The 17,968-nt window shown below is 35.6% G+C and overlaps 3 protein-coding genes and 1 non-coding gene across 6 annotated transcripts in view; 3 read left to right on the top strand and 1 right to left on the bottom strand.

Annotated features, from left to right (window-relative positions):
* Positions 1-17,968, top strand: part of LOC125820432 (uncharacterized) — a 430,223-nt gene that overhangs the window by 109,133 nt on the left and 303,122 nt on the right. The window lies entirely within an intron of this gene.
* LOC125820429 (cation/H(+) antiporter 18-like) lies at positions 669-4,728 on the top strand. The gene is made up of 4 exons (XM_049499859.1): positions 669-682; positions 1,522-1,734; positions 2,445-3,446; positions 3,532-4,728. Exons 2-4 carry the CDS (start codon positions 1,552-1,554, stop codon positions 4,726-4,728), a joined length of 2,382 nt encoding a protein of 793 aa, XP_049355816.1. The 5' UTR covers positions 669-682; positions 1,522-1,551.
* On the top strand, positions 5,495-5,566 carry TRNAG-UCC (transfer RNA glycine (anticodon UCC)). The gene has a single exon. It is a non-coding gene; the product is annotated as a tRNA-Gly (tRNA).
* On the bottom strand, positions 7,114-16,002 carry LOC125820435 (uncharacterized). The gene is made up of 6 exons (XM_049499871.1): positions 15,628-16,002; positions 14,492-14,791; positions 11,468-11,608; positions 9,086-9,381; positions 8,104-8,623; positions 7,114-7,651 (listed from the first exon to the last, which is right to left on the bottom strand). Exons 1-6 carry the CDS (start codon positions 15,779-15,781, stop codon positions 7,167-7,169), a joined length of 1,896 nt encoding a protein of 631 aa, XP_049355828.1. The 5' UTR covers positions 15,782-16,002; the 3' UTR covers positions 7,114-7,166.

The raw sequence follows: 17,968 nt of genomic DNA on the forward strand, positions 1-17,968 counted from the left end.
TATAAACACTTTCAAAAAAGAATTAATTGTAAGATAAAATAGAGAAAAACTAATTCGTGCTTTCTTAATTTAGTAAGATAGACAATTAATATGAGATACTCCCTCCGTTCAACAATAGTTGTCCTCTACACTACAAATAAAATACTTGTCCAATTTAGAAAATCAAGAGATAATTTACGTTTTGTGTGTATTTTACCTTTACTATTAAATATTATTTAACATCTAAAAAAAATTCAAAACATTAAATTTAATAAAGTCAAATAATCATATAGTAATATTATCCCTATTATTTATTGTTTAGTGTGTCAAATCAATAGTGAATAGAGAGAAAAACTATTTTTAATATATTAATCAATCAATATGTGACAAAAAAAATATAAATATTATGATAAAATATTTATATTAATTATTAAATTTTAAAAGAAAAATGCAAAATTCAAAATTAACAAGTAGTAAAACAGAAGAGAACGAGTATCTTGTACTGTCAGATTGTACTTTCATTCATTCTCGGACTTTTAAACTGTTTTGGGGGACTGAAAGCTACTTGTTCACACACCAATCTCTTTCAAAAGTATACAAAAAAAAAAAAAACCACTCTCTTCTATCTTTTATCTTCCTTGATTTTGGTGTTGATTTTTTATTTGTTCACAAATCTCGCAATTAATTAAACAAAGGTTACAAGGTATGATTTTTCTATTCGTTTTTCATCGTATAGCATACTGCCCAAATATTTCTGTTTAATTTGGTACTTATTGATAGTAATAATAATAAATAAAAATCAGTCATAAGTCTGATGAACAAGTAACTGATACAGATCCTTTGATCTGGATATTCTTTTTTCCGAATTTCGATTAGTATTATATGTTTTGTGCAAAAATAGTATTTTTTTTAATTGGTGTCAGTGAATTGATTGATATTTGCACGACAATAACATATTCAGAATAGTTTCGGGTCTGGAGAAGAAGGTAGGTTGTACGCATACCTCCCTAGGTAGAGAATTTGTTTCTGATAAACTTTCGGCTCAAGAAAATCGTTTTTTTTTTTTTTCGAGACATCCCAGCTGGATTTACTTGTTCCATTTTTTTTGTAAGGATTGGTGCCGATTGAATTTGTAGTGCCCTTTCTAAAAGAGGTATATGCATATATTTGTAGCTGTGGTATCTGTGTACCAAGGTTTGGGTAGATAGGCTCACTTTAAATGTTGTAGTTAGCGGTGGATTTAGCGTTATACCTATGGATTTACGTGAACTCAGTGGCTTTTGTTCAAGCTCTATATTTCTATTATAGGAACCCATAAACTCGAGGTCGTTGTAGGAACTCATAAACTTTAAATCCTGGATCCACCTCTCTGGTTGTAGCAGAGCAATCCTGGATGCTTTTTACCACTCAAACATCCCTTGGGAATATTGGACTTCTTTACCTCATCAATCTACTAAAGATTTTCATGTTGATCCTTTTCATAATTTTGAGTTGAAATTGGAAGTGTAATAGCTATCTTGTTTTACAGTATTGTTTTCACAGGACTAGTTTGGAGAGGCATCCAGTGAAACTATGGATCATCAGTGTCCATCTCCAATGAAGGCTACGTCTAATGGCATTTTTCAAGGTGATAATCCCCTGGATTTTGCACTTCCGTTGGCCATTTTACAGATATGTTTAGTTCTTGTCGTCACGAGAGGTCTTGCCTTTTTGCTGCGTCCGCTACGACAACCACGTGTAATTGCTGAAGTTATTGTAAGTTGTTTTCCCTGCCACCATCTCAGAGAAAATTTGGTTCATTGTCTGTAATTGTGTATCAGCCAACAGTTATTTTTTCTATGGTGCCCTATTGTCTTCATTTGCTAAGGGTCTCTACCGTGAGGTAGGGGTAAGGTCTCGTACACTCTATCCTCCCCAGACCCCACTTTGTAGGACTACATTGGGTATGTTGTTGTTGCGCTATTGTCTTCATTTCGTTACTGGTTTATTCTTTTCCATTTTATTTCTCTTCTAGCTAAATTATCTTCTCTTTCTAACTATTTTGTCTGTTTTAATCTTCTTTGTACTTACCTGCCCTATTTCTTCTTTTGCTTTCTCCTCCTTCCCTTTGGTAGTGGTTTGGAGTCCAAAATGCTGCTGTCAGTAACCCGTAACTACCCAAGAAAAGCCTACTTGGTTTGATCATCATTTATAAGTCATCAAAAAGCCCCTTTTTATTTTGTTTTCTTGAATCACATGTTTTTTTTCTCCTCGTTATAGTATATTAGACTTCGGTCATCAACTTCTGTGATGAGATCCTCTAGTCTTCCGTTTCGTTCATCTTCATGGCACGTTCTTTTGGAAGAAGAAAGAACAATTTCACCTTTTATATTGAATTACAGGAGTACTACAAAGCCAAGAAAATTTAAAGGTTATCTTGAACTTCGTTCTGTTTAGAAAATTAACATTCTGTTCCTGATATACAGGGAGGTATATTGCTGGGACCATCAGCTCTTGGTCGAAACAAAGGTTATTTGAATGCAGTATTCCCACCGAAGAGCATCACCGTCTTAGACACTTTGGCAAACATTGGTCTCCTGTTCTTTTTATTTCTAGCTGGCTTAGAACTAGATGTCAAGTCATTGCGTCAGAGTGGGAAAAAAGTCCTTGCCATTGCTGTTACAGGAATTACTCTTCCGTTTGCTTTGGGAATCGGCACTTCATTTATTCTTCGAGGAACTATAAATAAAGGTGTAAATGCTACCGCATTTCTTGTATTCATGGGAGTAGCGCTTTCCATAACTGCATTTCCTGTTCTGGCACGCATTTTGGCTGAGCTGAAACTCTTAACTACTGATGTTGGGCGAATGGCCATGTCTGCGGCAGCAATTAATGATGTGGCAGCTTGGATTTTACTTGCACTTGCCATTGCCTTATCTGGTGATAATCTATCTCCTGTTGTGCCACTTTGGGTTTTCCTCTGTGGTTGTGGTTTTGTCATTGGCGCCTATCTTATTGTGCCACCAATTTTTAAATGGATTTCGCGACGTTGCCACGAAGGTGAACCTGTGGATGAGCTGTATATATGTGCTACTTTAGCTGCTGTACTTGCAGCTGGACTTGTCACGGATGTTATTGGGATTCACGCGATGTTTGGGGCTTTCGTCATTGGAGTTCTACTTCCAAAAGAGGGGCCATTTGCAGGTGTACTGGTTGAAAAAGTTGAGGACCTTGTATCTGGTCTTTTCCTCCCATTATACTTTGTCTCAAGTGGTCTAAAAACGAACGTTGCTACAATCCAAGGTATACAATCATGGGGTTTGCTAGTTCTGGTCATATTTACAGCTTGTTTCGGGAAGATTGTTGGTACTTTTATTGTTTCCCTTCTCTGGAGGATTCCCAAAAATGAAGCTCTTGCTCTTGGATTTCTTATGAACAGTAAGGGACTAGTGGAACTGATTGTCCTTAATATTGGTAAAGATCGAAAGGTAATGCTCATCTAGCATCTTATTTGTTTTATGAAATCAGGTAATCTGTTTCAGCTTTAATTTGTTTACGCCATGTCTCATGCAGGTATTGAATGATCAGACTTTTGCTATCATGGTTATGATGGCTCTCTTCACGACGTTTATCACCACACCCCTGGTTCTGGCTGTTTACAAGCCAGCGAAAATGCTAAGCAAAGGCGACTATAAACATAGAAGAATAGAAAGGAAAAATCCGAATACTGAACTGCGAATACTAACCTGCTTCCGTAGTTCTAGAAATATCCCATCGGTCATTAATCTCCTTGAGGCCTCACGTGGAACCGAGAGGGGAGAAAGGCTTTCTGTATGTGCAATGCATCTCATGGAGTTCTCGGAGAGACCATCAGCTATCTTAATGGTACACAAGGCTAGACATAATGGCTTGCCCTTCTGGAATAAAGGTCAGCGGTCAGCTAACCACGTTGTTGTGGCGTTTGAGGCTTTCCAACAATTAAGTCAGGTCTCTGTGCGGCCAATGACATCAATCTCATCACTCTCTGACATGCATGAAGATATTTGCATTACTGCTGAGAAGAAAAATATAGCAATGATAATTTTACCATATCACAAGAATCTGAGGCTCGACGGCTCATTTGAGTCAACTCGACCTGATTTTCACTTGGTTAACAAAAGGGTTCTTGAACATGCTTCATGTTCAGTGGGGATATTTGTTGATCGCGGACTTGGTGGTACTGCACAGATATCTGCAAGTAATGTTTCCTTCTCTATTACCGTTCTATACTTTGGGGGCCATGATGATCGTGAAGCCCTTGCTTATGGGACTCGTATGGCTGAGCATCCAGGAGTCGAGTTAACAGTCATTCGCTTCCTAGTGGAGTCAGATTCCTCAGAAGAGATAGTAACAATACATACAGAAGGCACCTCTGCTGCAACATTAGTCTCTGCTGATGAGGAGTTTCTCGCTGCTTTCAGAACGAGTATATCAGACGACAGTTCCATCAAATATGAAGAGAAGACTGTTAGAAATGTGTCGGAAACAATTACTATCCTACGTGATTATAGTCGATGCAGTTTGTTTCTGGTTGGTCGAAGGCCTGATGGCGTAGTACCTCTTGCATTGAGCCAGAGGATTGATTGTCCTGAACTCGGACCAGTCGGGAGTTTGTTGACTTCACCGGAATACGCCACAACAGCATCAGTCCTGGTGGTGCAACAGTATTATGATAACTTGTATGCAAATAGTTCACAACAGAGGGATGTTGCTTCAGTGCCAGAGAATTAATTAGAGGCTCTTCATTCTTGACAGTTTGCTCTATTCATCTTTTTGAGCTGTAATTGTCACTTTTTAAAATACAAGGATTCTGGTTGCTATTTTGTGGAGCCTTTTTTCTCGTATTAATAAGTGACATTTCATGTTGATTGTCTCCGTTCACCCCATATTTACCTACAAAATATTCATATTCTCCTTTAAAAGTACTTCCACTAACTCAAAAATTGCCATATGTAATCAACTAGTTCTCTATTTTGCTACATCAGCAATGACTGTACTACACTCATTTTTAGTTTTCTTGTGGATTTGTCAAAAAGGTCTCTAGTAGGACGGTTTATAATAGGTTGAGTGTTCAATTGAAACATGTTTTCGCTGAGATATCTTAATGAAAAATCATGTTTACTTTAGGTGTTTTGGTATCTATTCAGCCTAACCTTTGTTGTATATATATATATAAGAACTTGAAGGACTCAAAGTTGTTGTTTGAAATTCGAACAAGTTCTTAAATGATCTCTATACTCAAGCATATGTTTGTCCAATGAGAAACTTTAATTTGCGTGCCACACATAATTAACACAAGTTGTATAACACTTTTTTTTATTTGATAACTTAATAAATCTAAAGATTACACTTTAGAATTCACAAATTATTGATCCACCAATTTATAAAATAAAAAGAAATCTCACACAATTAGTGTCGGTTAGATTCTGATGTATGCATTGTTATGAGCTTTGGTTTTTTCTTTATTTAGCAAAATGTGTCTAAAAATAGACAATAAGCGTTTGTAGTCCAACGGTTAGGATAATTGCCTTCCAAGCAATAGACCCGGGTTCGACTCCCGGCAGACGCATAGTTTTTTTTTAATCTTTTTTAATTTTTATTTTTTTGAGTGATTTTAATTAATTTTGCTTTTTCTTGTCCTATTTTTAGGTGATTAAAAGTGTATTATATGATGATTGGATATTGACATTGAGAGCAGTATTTCATACATTCTAAGTTCAATATTTATTAGACATACATATACATATTAAATATAAGATTATTTTGCACATTTACTTATCAAGCATTAAAAGATAAGTAATAAATTACTTATTTTTTCAATGTATCAAACACAGTATTAGTTAACGGCATATTCATGTTTTGTTTTGAGATATGGGGAATGATACATACTCATTTGTATCCTCTATTACCTGATTGTTGTAATGAAACTGCATGTCTTATTGTCTTCTTCTATTTTATAACGAGTCACCCCTCACAATTAAGGAAAGCTAAAATCTTTTTTCCTTTTTATTCTTTGTTAAGTGTCAAAAGATATATGAAATTAAATAAAATGTTTTATGTTAATAGATTGATTAAAAACATTGTTATTATTACTTAATTGGTTAAAAATGTCTTTTTTTTCTAATATTTTCTTTTTAAACATATTCTATTCTTTTCCTAGTATAATTGAGATAAGTGTTCATCTCCAAGGATCTTGTACAAGCTGTAGTAGGAAAAGAAAGTACATAGTTGAATTTCGCAATGGATGGAGATTGTTGGCTTGCTATAACTCGGACTTGAAGCCTGTACTAGCACTAAGGTGAGATATGAAATAGTATAAAAGGAGGAGTGTTAAGTCTCATTCAACAGTAACCTTTCGTCATTTAAAAATTATTAGCCCGAAAAAGAAAATCATTGAATCATGATTCAACATTCTTTTTTTTTTTTAATTTCAATTAACAAGTGGATTGTTATTAGAACTATTTATTTGGGTCACCTCTTAGAAACGAAATATGCCTGGTTCTCCTACTCCAATACATTCACTGAGATTTCACGTGGTTAAACCTTTTGAAAGCATATGTCGTCGGCTTCAGCCAATTTTTTCATAAAATTAGCATACAACGATCAGCAGAAGGTAAAACTAACAAGGGTTTAAAGTAAAATGTAATTGTCATCTATGCAAATATGTTATCCATAAGCAGATTGAGGCAAACCATTGCCAGTATCAACCATCAGAAAAATAGAAAAGCAGGGAGAAGAGACAAAATAAGATGAGCTATAAGAATCTACAACACGCACAGAATGAGTATGAAAATGTCCTGACCATAGATATCAGATAATGAATACATTTACACACACATAACGAATGTGTCCCCGGAATACCAGAGGCTAAAGAGAGAACCTTTCTACCATATTGCCTCATAAATGATGTACACTGAGGCAATGCTGAAAGCGTATCGATGTATCTGGCATCCATGTTACATGTAATGGCACAAGCACAATGGTCCCCCGTCTAAACCCTAAACCCAACGCAACATCAGATTACAACATTCATTTCTTCCATGTGACAGGCTATACAAATTCTACCATATTTTGCATGTCTAACAGCAGTTAGAAGGAATAGATAGACAAATGCAACAGTAAAAGTTCTTGTCTGATTCGCTGCATAATGAGTTCACTCCAACATTCTGTCATCTCCTTGGCTCCGCTCCATTGGCTACCTTCCTCGGCTTCTGGTCGCTACTACTATAAGCCTTATCCATCACCCTTGTATATTGGGACGTTGTACATGGTTTATTTACAAAGCTGTTACTGAAACCTTCAGACTCCCTAAAAGATTTGACAGGAGTTGATCTTATTGATTCAGTTGAACAAGGTATCGGTCCTTTCCTATCAGGTTTTTTGAAGTTAACTGAAAGACGAAGCTTCTTTGATGGAAGTATCTCATCAGCAATTTCAACCAGACTATTTGATACCACCACTGGTTTTGGTGCTATGAATTGATTTTCAGGTTTCTCAGTCAATTTACATGCTCTCATACCACCGCCCTTCTGAGAAGGTTTCTTCAGCGATTTGGTTGTTACCTCAGTGTTCTGCTTCAACGAATGTGTAGCAATCTTGCAAAGCGTTGAATGTGTAGCAATCCTGCAAAGCGTCTCAGCAGCAGCCAATACCCCTGGAGATTCAGCTACTATCATCAGATATAATATGAGCTTCATAAGGATAAAAATGTCTAGGACAGCATGCATGAAATATAGTTTTGTCAAGATTCAACGCTTCTTGGAAGCTAAATGGAAAATGTGCATCAATGCATGAGACTGTACTGTATATTTCTTGATATCATACAGTATGATTTGGAAAAAATCTAATACTCTTCTGATGGATATTCCATAGAAACTCAGAGAATACAGATAGATCATATGAAGTCACTGTTGTGATGGATAGATTTTAAAATAACTCTTTGACTATGCCTACAGGTTCCACATAGAAACTCAAAGAAAAAGCAAGAGAACATGCAACACAAAATGTACACTGGTATCCCTCTAGTGGAATGCCGAAAGCACAAAAGCACATGATTCATTCAAAAAAATGCAGTAACTCCTATTCTCAAGCCCCTGAGAAATTTACCTGGTGAAACTTCTGAAGTGTTGCTGGCTGCCAATGATGATGAAATCCTTTCACATGTAGTAAGGCTATCGCGGTTTGTTGAAGCATTTTCATTTTTTAAAGGCCCAGACACTTGAAGTCCTGTTGGAACTAGTTTGTGATTGTCAGTGAGTGATTGCAGTTCCTCAAGGAAACCAGTAGAACCTTTCAGAGGAGTCAAAGTGTTTTCCACTCTTACCCATCTACCTTGACAAACCATCTTATTTGTAGATAATTTAGCTGAATCCGGAACAGTTTTAGGATGCCCAGAGCACGGATGTGACCAAGGAAAAGGAGGCAAGCCATTTCGCTGAGATGATGGCTTGCTTTGTCGAAGATCACTGCTATTTCTTGAAGATGCAAACTTGACTGTATCCACAAGTAAAGAATCCAAATCCTTGGATGGAGTAAGCGCAAGGCGCTCCAACACATCCTTTGGTGTATACAATGGAGCATGACACATTGTCGGAACTGATTGAACCTTGCAACTGTATTCCTGTACCTTTGAGAAGAAAAGAAAAAAATAATATAGATTATGAGCTTTTGCAGAAACTGACAATATCTTGTTTTTTTAATTAAAGGATACTGACAGTCTGATATTATCTTGTTTTACCTTGTGAACCCAAAAACAATGTCCCGTTTTATTTGGCACTAGTATTCATAGTCGATGTTTTCTTTGGCTACAAATTTCTCAAATATTATTTTGGTAATTTTTGTTACAATTTATTGTGATTTGTAGTACTTTTGCGAAGTTTCTAATATGTAGATTTTACTTAAAAAGTAAAGTAACCGATGTCCAAATGCATACCGAAATTAGATGGTTTGACCTTGTACTTCAAAGTTCAAACTCAACAATTCCGTTTAGGCTGAAGGGAGTAATCCTCTTTAGGACATGAAGCAGGCTTACTTGATCAAGTCGACTGTCGAGATTCAATTTCGGTAACAAATAACCTTGCACACTAACCTGATCAGAAGAAGAGAGATTATCTGTCCTGGTCTCTCCCTTGTCTCCATCATTTCGACAAGAGAGCTTGCTATCAACATTAGAACAATTCTGCATCTGTACAGACTTCTGGCATCGAAGCATGGAGTTAGCATTTCTAACCAACTGCATGAGACTATCACTTGAATTTGACGCATTGTTTCTCCTATCTTTGGGAGAAGGTGCACACTTATAACTTCCATCAAGTAGTTCCCTCAAAGGCAGATCATCTACATCTTTTGTGACATCCATGACATCAGATTTCAAGCCATACATTCCTGAGTCAGATATCCCTTGTTATTTTCTCAGAACATTTATAGTATAACACATTGGTAAATACTAAACACCAAGAATAACCAAAGAATGTATCGATCAACCGAATAAGTTCCAGGGTAAAGCAAAAACTAGTGACAACTGACAGCATACTTTATGACTACATATGTAGAAATCAAGAAGTAAATGCCAGGGTACAACAAAAGCTAGTGCGGACATACTCTACATGAGTTACTTTACTGAATGCAGGTCAATCGTATGGACATGTTCAGATGGATTGCTATGTTTTACCCAAATAATTCCGAGTCCAAAAGCTGCATAAAACAAGCATCATGTGATGTACTAGTGTGAAAGTGCAACCTGCTAGGTAGTCAAAATATCTTCTATAAAAGTACATCTGGTACACACACAAATTGCAGTGACTTGAGACTTCTTGTAGGTTTTGGCTGAGATATTTTGTCACAGAAATGACTGCTAAATTGGCAGTTAGTTCAATTAAAGTTGTAAGTAACTTTAGCCTTCATTTTTTTTGGGTAAGCAAGTAAGTTAGTAATTTCGTCTTCATTGACATTGTGTTTTGCATGCACTGATTATACCAATTGTGCTTAGCTCTATATATTTCCTTCAGAAAACATGGTAAACACATGCATCTGCAAAAAGTATTTAATAAGATTTAGTTGAGAAAGATTATCAAGTAAATTTGCATCAAATGTATGCTTTACATAGTTGGTGTTTAATCATCAAGAACAACAAAGTGAACCAACCATGTACGGACTCAGTCAATAGTACGCTGAGAACTTCATGAAAAATCAGTAGATCAATGAAAATACTATTCACCTGGTTGGAAACTGGAAAGTGAAATTTCATGGAGGAAACTCTAGCATATATATTGAAGGATTTCCAGATGATGGGAAAGAAGTGAGCGTGCACTTATTTGGATAAATTGTGTTACATGGCAAAGCCTCTACACAAGCTCTCAGAAACGAAAACACATGGCCACTATACAATTTACCATGTCGAAAATATGAATTCGAGAAGAAAAGAGATGATGTGGGAAGAAATTTAACAACTGGAGTTAACAGTGTAAAGTAGGGCAGGGCATTTGGTAATGCGGTTCGGTTTCGGTTTTTTCAGTTTTCAGTTATTGAAACTGTTGTACCGAACACCGAACCGATAATTCGGTTTGGTTTGTTGTAATTTGGTTCGGTTAATTTAGAGTCGCTTTTAACAGTATAAGGTACGGAACCCCATGCCGATTTTCTTAATACCCTGTTACCTCGGTTTATTAAATTCCGTTATCACACACTTAATTAGTTTATTGAAAATCAGACCAAAAAGATAAAAAGGAAAATGGAAGAAGAAAACTTGAAATCGCAGCAGTTGGAATTGAAGGGGGGGTGTTGGAAATGGAATGGGCAGTGATGGGTATCCATTTCTTGGAGTTATCTGAAAGGAGTTGGTATGCAACACTGGTGGTTTTGGGTAGGATGATGTAGTCGCCATTGAATTTAGATGGATTCTTTACTGGAATTCATAGTTGAAAACATGGAATCCAAAAAGTACGATCAAATACCTAGAACTAGAAACTGAAAACCTGAAATCGCAGCAGTTGAAATTGCTGGTCGCGGTCGCTGGTCGGCGGTCACGATCGCTGGTTGCTGGTCGGCGGTCGCTGGAGCCTGGACTCTGGAGGCTGGAAGTCGAATTTGGAATTGGAATTTGGAAGAGAAGGATAAAGTGCGGCGGAAATACAAACATGAAAACCTAATGCTAACTCGCTAGTTGCTAAGGGCAAAAAAGGAAATAAAGCTTAAAAAGGCTTAGTAGTTAGTATATTTGATATAATATTAATAATTACATAATATATTATAGTATGTATATTAGTGTGTATATTTCGGTACCGAAATACCAAAATACGAAAACATATTACCGAAAACTGAAGTTTGATTTTTATTTTTCATGGGATAATGCAGGTTTAAAATATTTAAAAAGGAAAAACAAAGTTCTTTGGTCGTAAATCTGGTACTAAAAAACTAAACATGTGCTCACTTTGTTCTGATAAGTGTTTGGAAGAGATAGAACAACACATACCGAGAAAGTTTCTTCCTCCAGCAGCTGAACCGAAGCCAACCAAACTCTTTAAAGAGAAATTACTTTTGGTAACTTTTCCATTTCTTTTATCACTTCTCTTGCCACTAGAATTCTGCCTTTGCTTAAGCATTTGAGTCCTCTCTAACAAAATAAGAACAGATTACAAAAACATATCATGTCACCAGCACCGTTGAAACAGAGCTATGCATTAAGAAACATACCCTACAGAACAGATAATTCAAAGATGCTTATGAGAATAGAATAGCTCAAACATATTTCTACCACATAAAAAAATAGGAACAGAATGAATGAACGTTGTACGGAAAATTATTAACCCGCTCTCTTTCAAGGGTTAATAGCATGCAAATCCAAGTACATATTAAATGCTGTACAAAATATTAAAGCAGGCCCTTCATCAGCTTAATCTTACAAGTAGAAGATTCCAACTCCCAGCACAAATTTGACATTGTTGCGAAGTGGTATCCATGTTTTGAGAGTATATTCTATTGACTTGTACTTGGGAGCAATTTCAACAGAGTACAGACAGGAGGTCCCCCCAATGAGATTAGAGAAATTAGGCTGACATTTTTTTTTATCAAGTAGGCCGACATATACCCTTCAAAATACTTCGTTGATCTTTTTCTTTTTTGATAACTGTGAAATCTCCAAATATCGGTTGGCACACGGGTTCAAAATCGGTGGATAATGGCCCTTTCTCTCCACCTTTATCATTTAATACCATCACTTCTTTAATATCTATCTTTTAATATCTTATAAAATAGAAGACGGAAAAATGCTTAATAAGTACTATACTTTGTCCAAATTTTCATTGGGTTGATTGTGAAATTGCAAAATAAGGCAATCATCTGAATCATATTTCTTACTTAGCATGGGGCAGAGCTACAGCTATGAAAGGGTGGTCAGCCGAACACCCTTCGCCGGAAAATTATACCGTGTATATAGGTAGAATACTGTCTAATATCTGGAAATATAATTAATTGAACACCCTAAGACACAACAAAGGCTGCTAGTCTGGCGGTAAGCGTGTTCATTTATGTGTATGAGGTTTGCGGTTCGATCCTCACTTGCTGCGTTTTTTTAACACTCTCTTTTTAAACAAAAAATAAAGATCCTCACTTGTTGCCTTTTTTTAACACAATCTCTTTTTAAACAAAAAAAAACACAGAAATAGCTGCCCCGTATCTTCTTTATGTTTCTAGCCTTAAATTGATTAACCTAATAATTAAAATTTTATTGTTTTCTATGTATTAAGTGAATTATTAGGTAAAACACATTCTCAAGAAATTATTTTTAAAGACAAAATTAAAGATAATTATCCACTATTATACTTTTGATTATTTTAGAAAAGGTAAAATAGTTAAGAATTTATTAAAAGAAAAGGTAAATATGGAAAAAAGTTTCGATAATTCTCTCGAACTTTGAAACAATCAGTTATTTTGAATCACGGAAAAAGTCTCAACAATTCACTTAATATGAACTAGAGGGAGTATATTCAACTAGTAGCAAAAATTTGTTGATTTTTATCCATTAGTTTTGATTTATACCATTGATAGCTTTATAATTTTAAGTTTCCGTATGATTTAGTTATTAAGTGATATGTAATTTAATTTTTAAATTTGGTTGCACCCACTCATCAGTAAAAAAAAAAATGTTTTGTGCACCCACTCCGCTAAAAAAAAAAAATTATCGATTTTTTTAAAGTTTGAACACCCTTGGCGGAATTTCTGGCTCCGCCACTACTTCTTAGCACATGAAGCATTTAAACAAGCCATACTCCAATTACATTTTAAGCTTCTTTAAACAAGTAATGCAGTTTCTGTTCTGGTGGTTCAAACATCCCTATAAGACAGATAAATACAATCAGCAACATATCGTAGCCGATTGATCAGCAATGTGCTCCATAGGAAGGTCAGAACCGAATCCATAGGCAACACAACAACCACATATCTAGTTGGAAACAGAAAGCAATTTAGCTTGAATGTCATAGAAGATAAAATTTAGCTTCTACATAGTCTTAATTGGTAACAGCATATACAGCAACTCAGCAAGTTAGCACATCTGCACATTCACTACCTACAATTGAAGCTGCCCCCAAAGAAAAAATGCAATGAAAACTAGATTGCAGAGTGGATTCCACATTCTACCTTTACAGGTTTACATCTTATGATGTTTCTGATTTGATAATATATTTGGAGAGTCTTTCCTGGGGCATCGAAATTCTGGATTCTATCCACACAGGATTTTATTAGTGTTACCAGTCTGTTAAGATGATCCAACCTGTACCGACTTCAAAAGTGGCTTTATCCATACAACTCTTCAAGGATTAGTACAATGAGGGGCATATACTCTGAATCGAGTAGGATTAGGTTGCCAGCAATGCTTTTGAAGATATATGATCCCCAGATAAAGAAGTGTACCATTTCCGTAACGAACAAAGTATTGGGGAGCCTATAGAGAAGTGAGGTAATGGCATGGGGGAAGCGTCCAATGGCCTTCTTCTCAAACTAATTCCAACTTAATCAGAAAGAAGAGCACTTTTTGAAAGGGAAACTTTTGGAATCTTATTTTCTCAAACTAAGGTGTTGCTTTCTTTAAAGTTTTCAAGCATAACTAACACAAGGCATCATAGGACTATAGTGATGTTCAGAAACAATAAAACCATGAGCTCAACCTGTTCCATGCCACTGTGAATCCTGAAAACGCATTATTGAAGGAAAAACGAAAAAGGAAAAGCCGAGGAATAATAGCTCTATCCAAATAGGTGCCCACTGAAAATACTGGACACATGATTTCTGTTGCAAGCTATTGACCCATGTGTGTTTCAGGGAAGCACTATAATGGAGTAGATTTTGACCAAAAAATATCATCAACTAGGAGACATTTGAAATCAAACCAAGATACATGAACCATAGGCATTTCCAGTGTCATCTGTGAATGCCTATCATAACTAAAGCTAAGGCTGTATAACAATATTGAAGAACATACATACATAATTGGTATTACCTCCATTTTTGCAATTTGTAAGATTTGCGGAAATCTCAGTAGAAATGCCTTTTCCGTCTTCACCGGTTTTATTTACAGAAGCATCCATCTGCATTATCCTTGATCTCTTAGAATTAGAAGTACTATTTCTCCCCACTTTCCCACAGTTCCGATGTGTCTGTGCAGCCTCTAGCCCAAGCGTCAGCGGAAGAATAGTATTTGACTTCCCGACGCTGTGGTCTTCTAAAGCATCCTCAACATGATGGCTGGATTGCTGACCAGCAAATTCATTCTGGGGCATCTTACTCCAAAAAGCTAGCTCTGAGGTTTTAACAGCACAAATCACATCTCACATAACCATATTTGGGATAGAGAGTTAAATAGGATGCAACACTAGCAGTACAGCTTAACATGTTTTCAGGTCTGTGCATTTACCTGCTTTAGTGTTGCAGAAGAAATACCAAAACAACACATATACATGTTCAATGGTTTCCGAGAATTAGAAACAACGTAAACCGTTCTAAGAACACATATGACATCTTTTTACTAGAAAATCACCTTTCCCATTTGTAAGTTCATACTGTCCTGTGATGAACTACATAATTGTCCAGTTAGTAACTTCCACAACCGTGTACACTGTACCCAGACTTCTTTTTTGAGATAGTTGACCGTATCCAGCTACTAATAGTAAGTAACATCATTCAGATAAAAACAATTTTCCCTTAAAGACTGCGTATATCAACAGTAAAAATCATCTCAAGAAACTTCAACATCTTAACTTGCCACTAACCGTCTTTAGCAATCTCAGTTAGTTCAAGAGAATATCCAAAGGTTATCAGTAATTTATAACATCTATCTACCCATAAAATCGTACACTACACTAAACCTCCCTAGACTGTACATAACAACCAAAGCTAACTTTTATGACAAAAAAAAAAAAAAAACTCTAAGTTCCTACTGGTAAAGAGCAAAATAGCCATATTCAACCCCAAAAAGGAACTTTTCTCTTTTTTACACAATCAACCTAGAATTGATGGGAGGTGACCCAGTATAAGGTAAACCGGCCGTACCAAACAAACAGTGTAAAAATCTCTTAATAGTGACAGGTATATAAGTTAAATCCGGCCAAAAAAATTTTAAAAAGGAGGAAAGGATACCTTTTCGTCTGACTGAACCACTGATCCTATCAATAGAAGGCGCAATCGCAACAGAAGGCCTTTCCAATTTCCGAGCACCGCCACTAAAACTTTCCGATCCCATAAGCTTAGACACATCCACATCAACCAAAACAGGTCCTTTCAAAGCTTCCATCACCTTACTGTACTCCACCAAACAAAACCCTCACAAAAACTCTCAAACTCATCATTTTTCGTCGAAAAAACTTCAAATTGAACAGATTTCAGCCGTGAAAAAGCTAAATTGAGCTGATTTAGGGCGATTTGAGAGGGAAAAAGTGGATAATTTATGGATTATAGATGAAAGTAAAGTGTTGCGGCTGAAGAGAAAAGGGGGAGTTTTTAGGGCAAGGAAAAATTGGAAGGTGAAGAATGAGAGGTATTTATACTTTTCGGGAAAATGGGTAAAGTAGAATTGAGGTATTTGGCGTCGGTGGGATATTCGGGTGCGGTTGTCATCAGCTTAATCCACTTGACACGTTGTAAAAAATACTATCCACGTTGCATTATCTACTGTTAGAAAATGTAGCTGCTGCTACCACAACTGTTGTATTTTTGTCGGGATATTAATCTCGAGATAAAATGTGAGATTATATTATATCGTTTAGTTGTGACAAGAGACAGCGCTAGGATTAGGAGGTTGTTGTATTTTTGTCGGGATATTAATCTCGAGATAAAATGTGATATTATATTATTTTGTTTAGTTGTGACCAGAGATATAGTATTTTTGTCGGGATATTAATCTTGAGATAAAATGTGAAATTATATTATTTCGTTAGTTGTTACAAGAGACAGCCATGATAGGAGGTTGTTGTATTTTTGTCAGGATATTAATCTCGAGATAAAATATTTTTGTCGGGATATTAATCTCGAGATAAAATGTGAGATTATATTATTTCGTTAGTTGTTATTTGTTACAAGAGACAAGGCCAGGATTAGGAGGTTGTTGTATTTTTGTCGGGATATTAATCTCGAGATAAAATATTTTTGTCAGGATATTAATCTCGAGATAAAATGTGAGATTATATTATTTTGTTTAGTTGTGACCAGAGACATGGAATATTATTTTGTTTTAGTTGTGACCAGAGACATAGATAGGATTAGGAAGTTGTTGTATTTTTGTCGGGATATTAATCTCGAGATAAAATGTGAGATTATATTATTTCGTTTAGTTGTGACCAGAGACATAGAACATTATTTTGTTTAGTTGTGACCAAAGACATAGACGGAGCCAGGATTAGGAGTTTAGGGGTTTTGTATTTTTGTCGGGGTTTGGGGGTTCGCAAAACATGCTTCCTTATTTTTGTTAGTAGTGGGGTTCGAACACACAACAATACTATGAAAAGCATTTTCACCTCCCTTTCTTATCACTAAGTTGTCAATCAATTTTATTAGGGGGTTCACAAGTTAATATACATATATATTTATTAAATTTTTAATACAAATACATGATCTATGGAAAAGCTAGTGGGTTCGTCCGAACCCACGAACCCCAACCTAGCTCCGCCTCTGGACTCACTTGTGACTTGTGAATATTAATTCAATTTAAGATTATTTGAATTAAAATGATGGAATTAGATATTCGATATAGAAAATAAGATAATTAATCTCATTAAATATCTACGGATATGGTAAGGTGTGATTTAGTAATGTCGATTTGATCACTATTACTCGATAAAATAATTCCCCACCTCTGATTAATTTTTCTATTCATAGCACTTCGAGTGAAAGATTTTCTTTGATAGAATACATTTCTTACTATGAAGTTTGTAAAGGAAAAAATGTAGGAGGGCGGTTTTTAGAGCGGACACTCTCTGAGATATTTTTTATATTTATGTATGTATTTTTCTGTAGTTGGATTCAATGGCGGATACAGGATTTATAGTTCGTGGGTGCCAAATAGACTTATCGATTAAATTAATTTTATATTTGATTAAATTATTCGTCTTTTCGATATATATCATAAATCAATCAATAAAATATAAATAATAAGATATTACAAATCCACACTCCACACTAAAAGCATGAAGTTAACAAATTTAAAACTTTCAATAATATTACTAATATTATAAATATTCATCATTCATTTACAATTGTCCTCGACGAGTTTTCATATTTTGAAAACGATCGATAATGACATCATTACTAACATTTATAAATACATAACGCTCTATGTAACACACTAGACAATCATTTAAATATTGATTACCAATACTATTCCGCACTTCATTTTTTATGTGCTTCATTGACGAAAATGCTCTCCACAGTTGCCGTAGCAACAGGTAAAATCAAAGTCAACTTTACAAGTAAATAAGCAAGTGAA

The sequence above is a fragment of the Solanum verrucosum genome, unplaced genomic scaffold (assembly GCF_900185275.1).
Source record: "Solanum verrucosum unplaced genomic scaffold, falcon-dt-bn FXZP01000229.1, whole genome shotgun sequence".
In the NCBI taxonomy this organism is placed as follows: domain Eukaryota; kingdom Viridiplantae; phylum Streptophyta; class Magnoliopsida; order Solanales; family Solanaceae; genus Solanum; species Solanum verrucosum.

Bases quoted from the DNA above. Each gene is read 5' to 3' on its own strand.
- LOC125820435 (XM_049499871.1), bottom strand. From the start codon at position 15,781: ATGGAAGCTTTGAAAGGACCTGTTTTGGTTGATGTGGATGTGTCTAAG. The intron at 14,792-15,627 runs GTATCCTTTCCT...TTAAAACCTCAG, and splicing joins TGGTTCAGTCAGACGAAAAG to AGCTAGCTTTTTGGAGTAAG. The intron at 11,609-14,491 runs GTAATACCAATT...TTATTTTGTTAG, and splicing joins TACAAATTGCAAAAATGGAG to AGAGGACTCAAATGCTTAAG.
- LOC125820429 (XM_049499859.1), top strand. From the start codon at position 1,552: ATGGATCATCAGTGTCCATCTCCAATGAAGGCTACGTCTAATGGCATT. The intron at 1,735-2,444 runs GTAAGTTGTTTT...CCTGATATACAG, and splicing joins GTGTAATTGCTGAAGTTATT to GGAGGTATATTGCTGGGACC. The intron at 3,447-3,531 runs GTAATGCTCATC...TGTCTCATGCAG, and splicing joins ATATTGGTAAAGATCGAAAG to GTATTGAATGATCAGACTTT.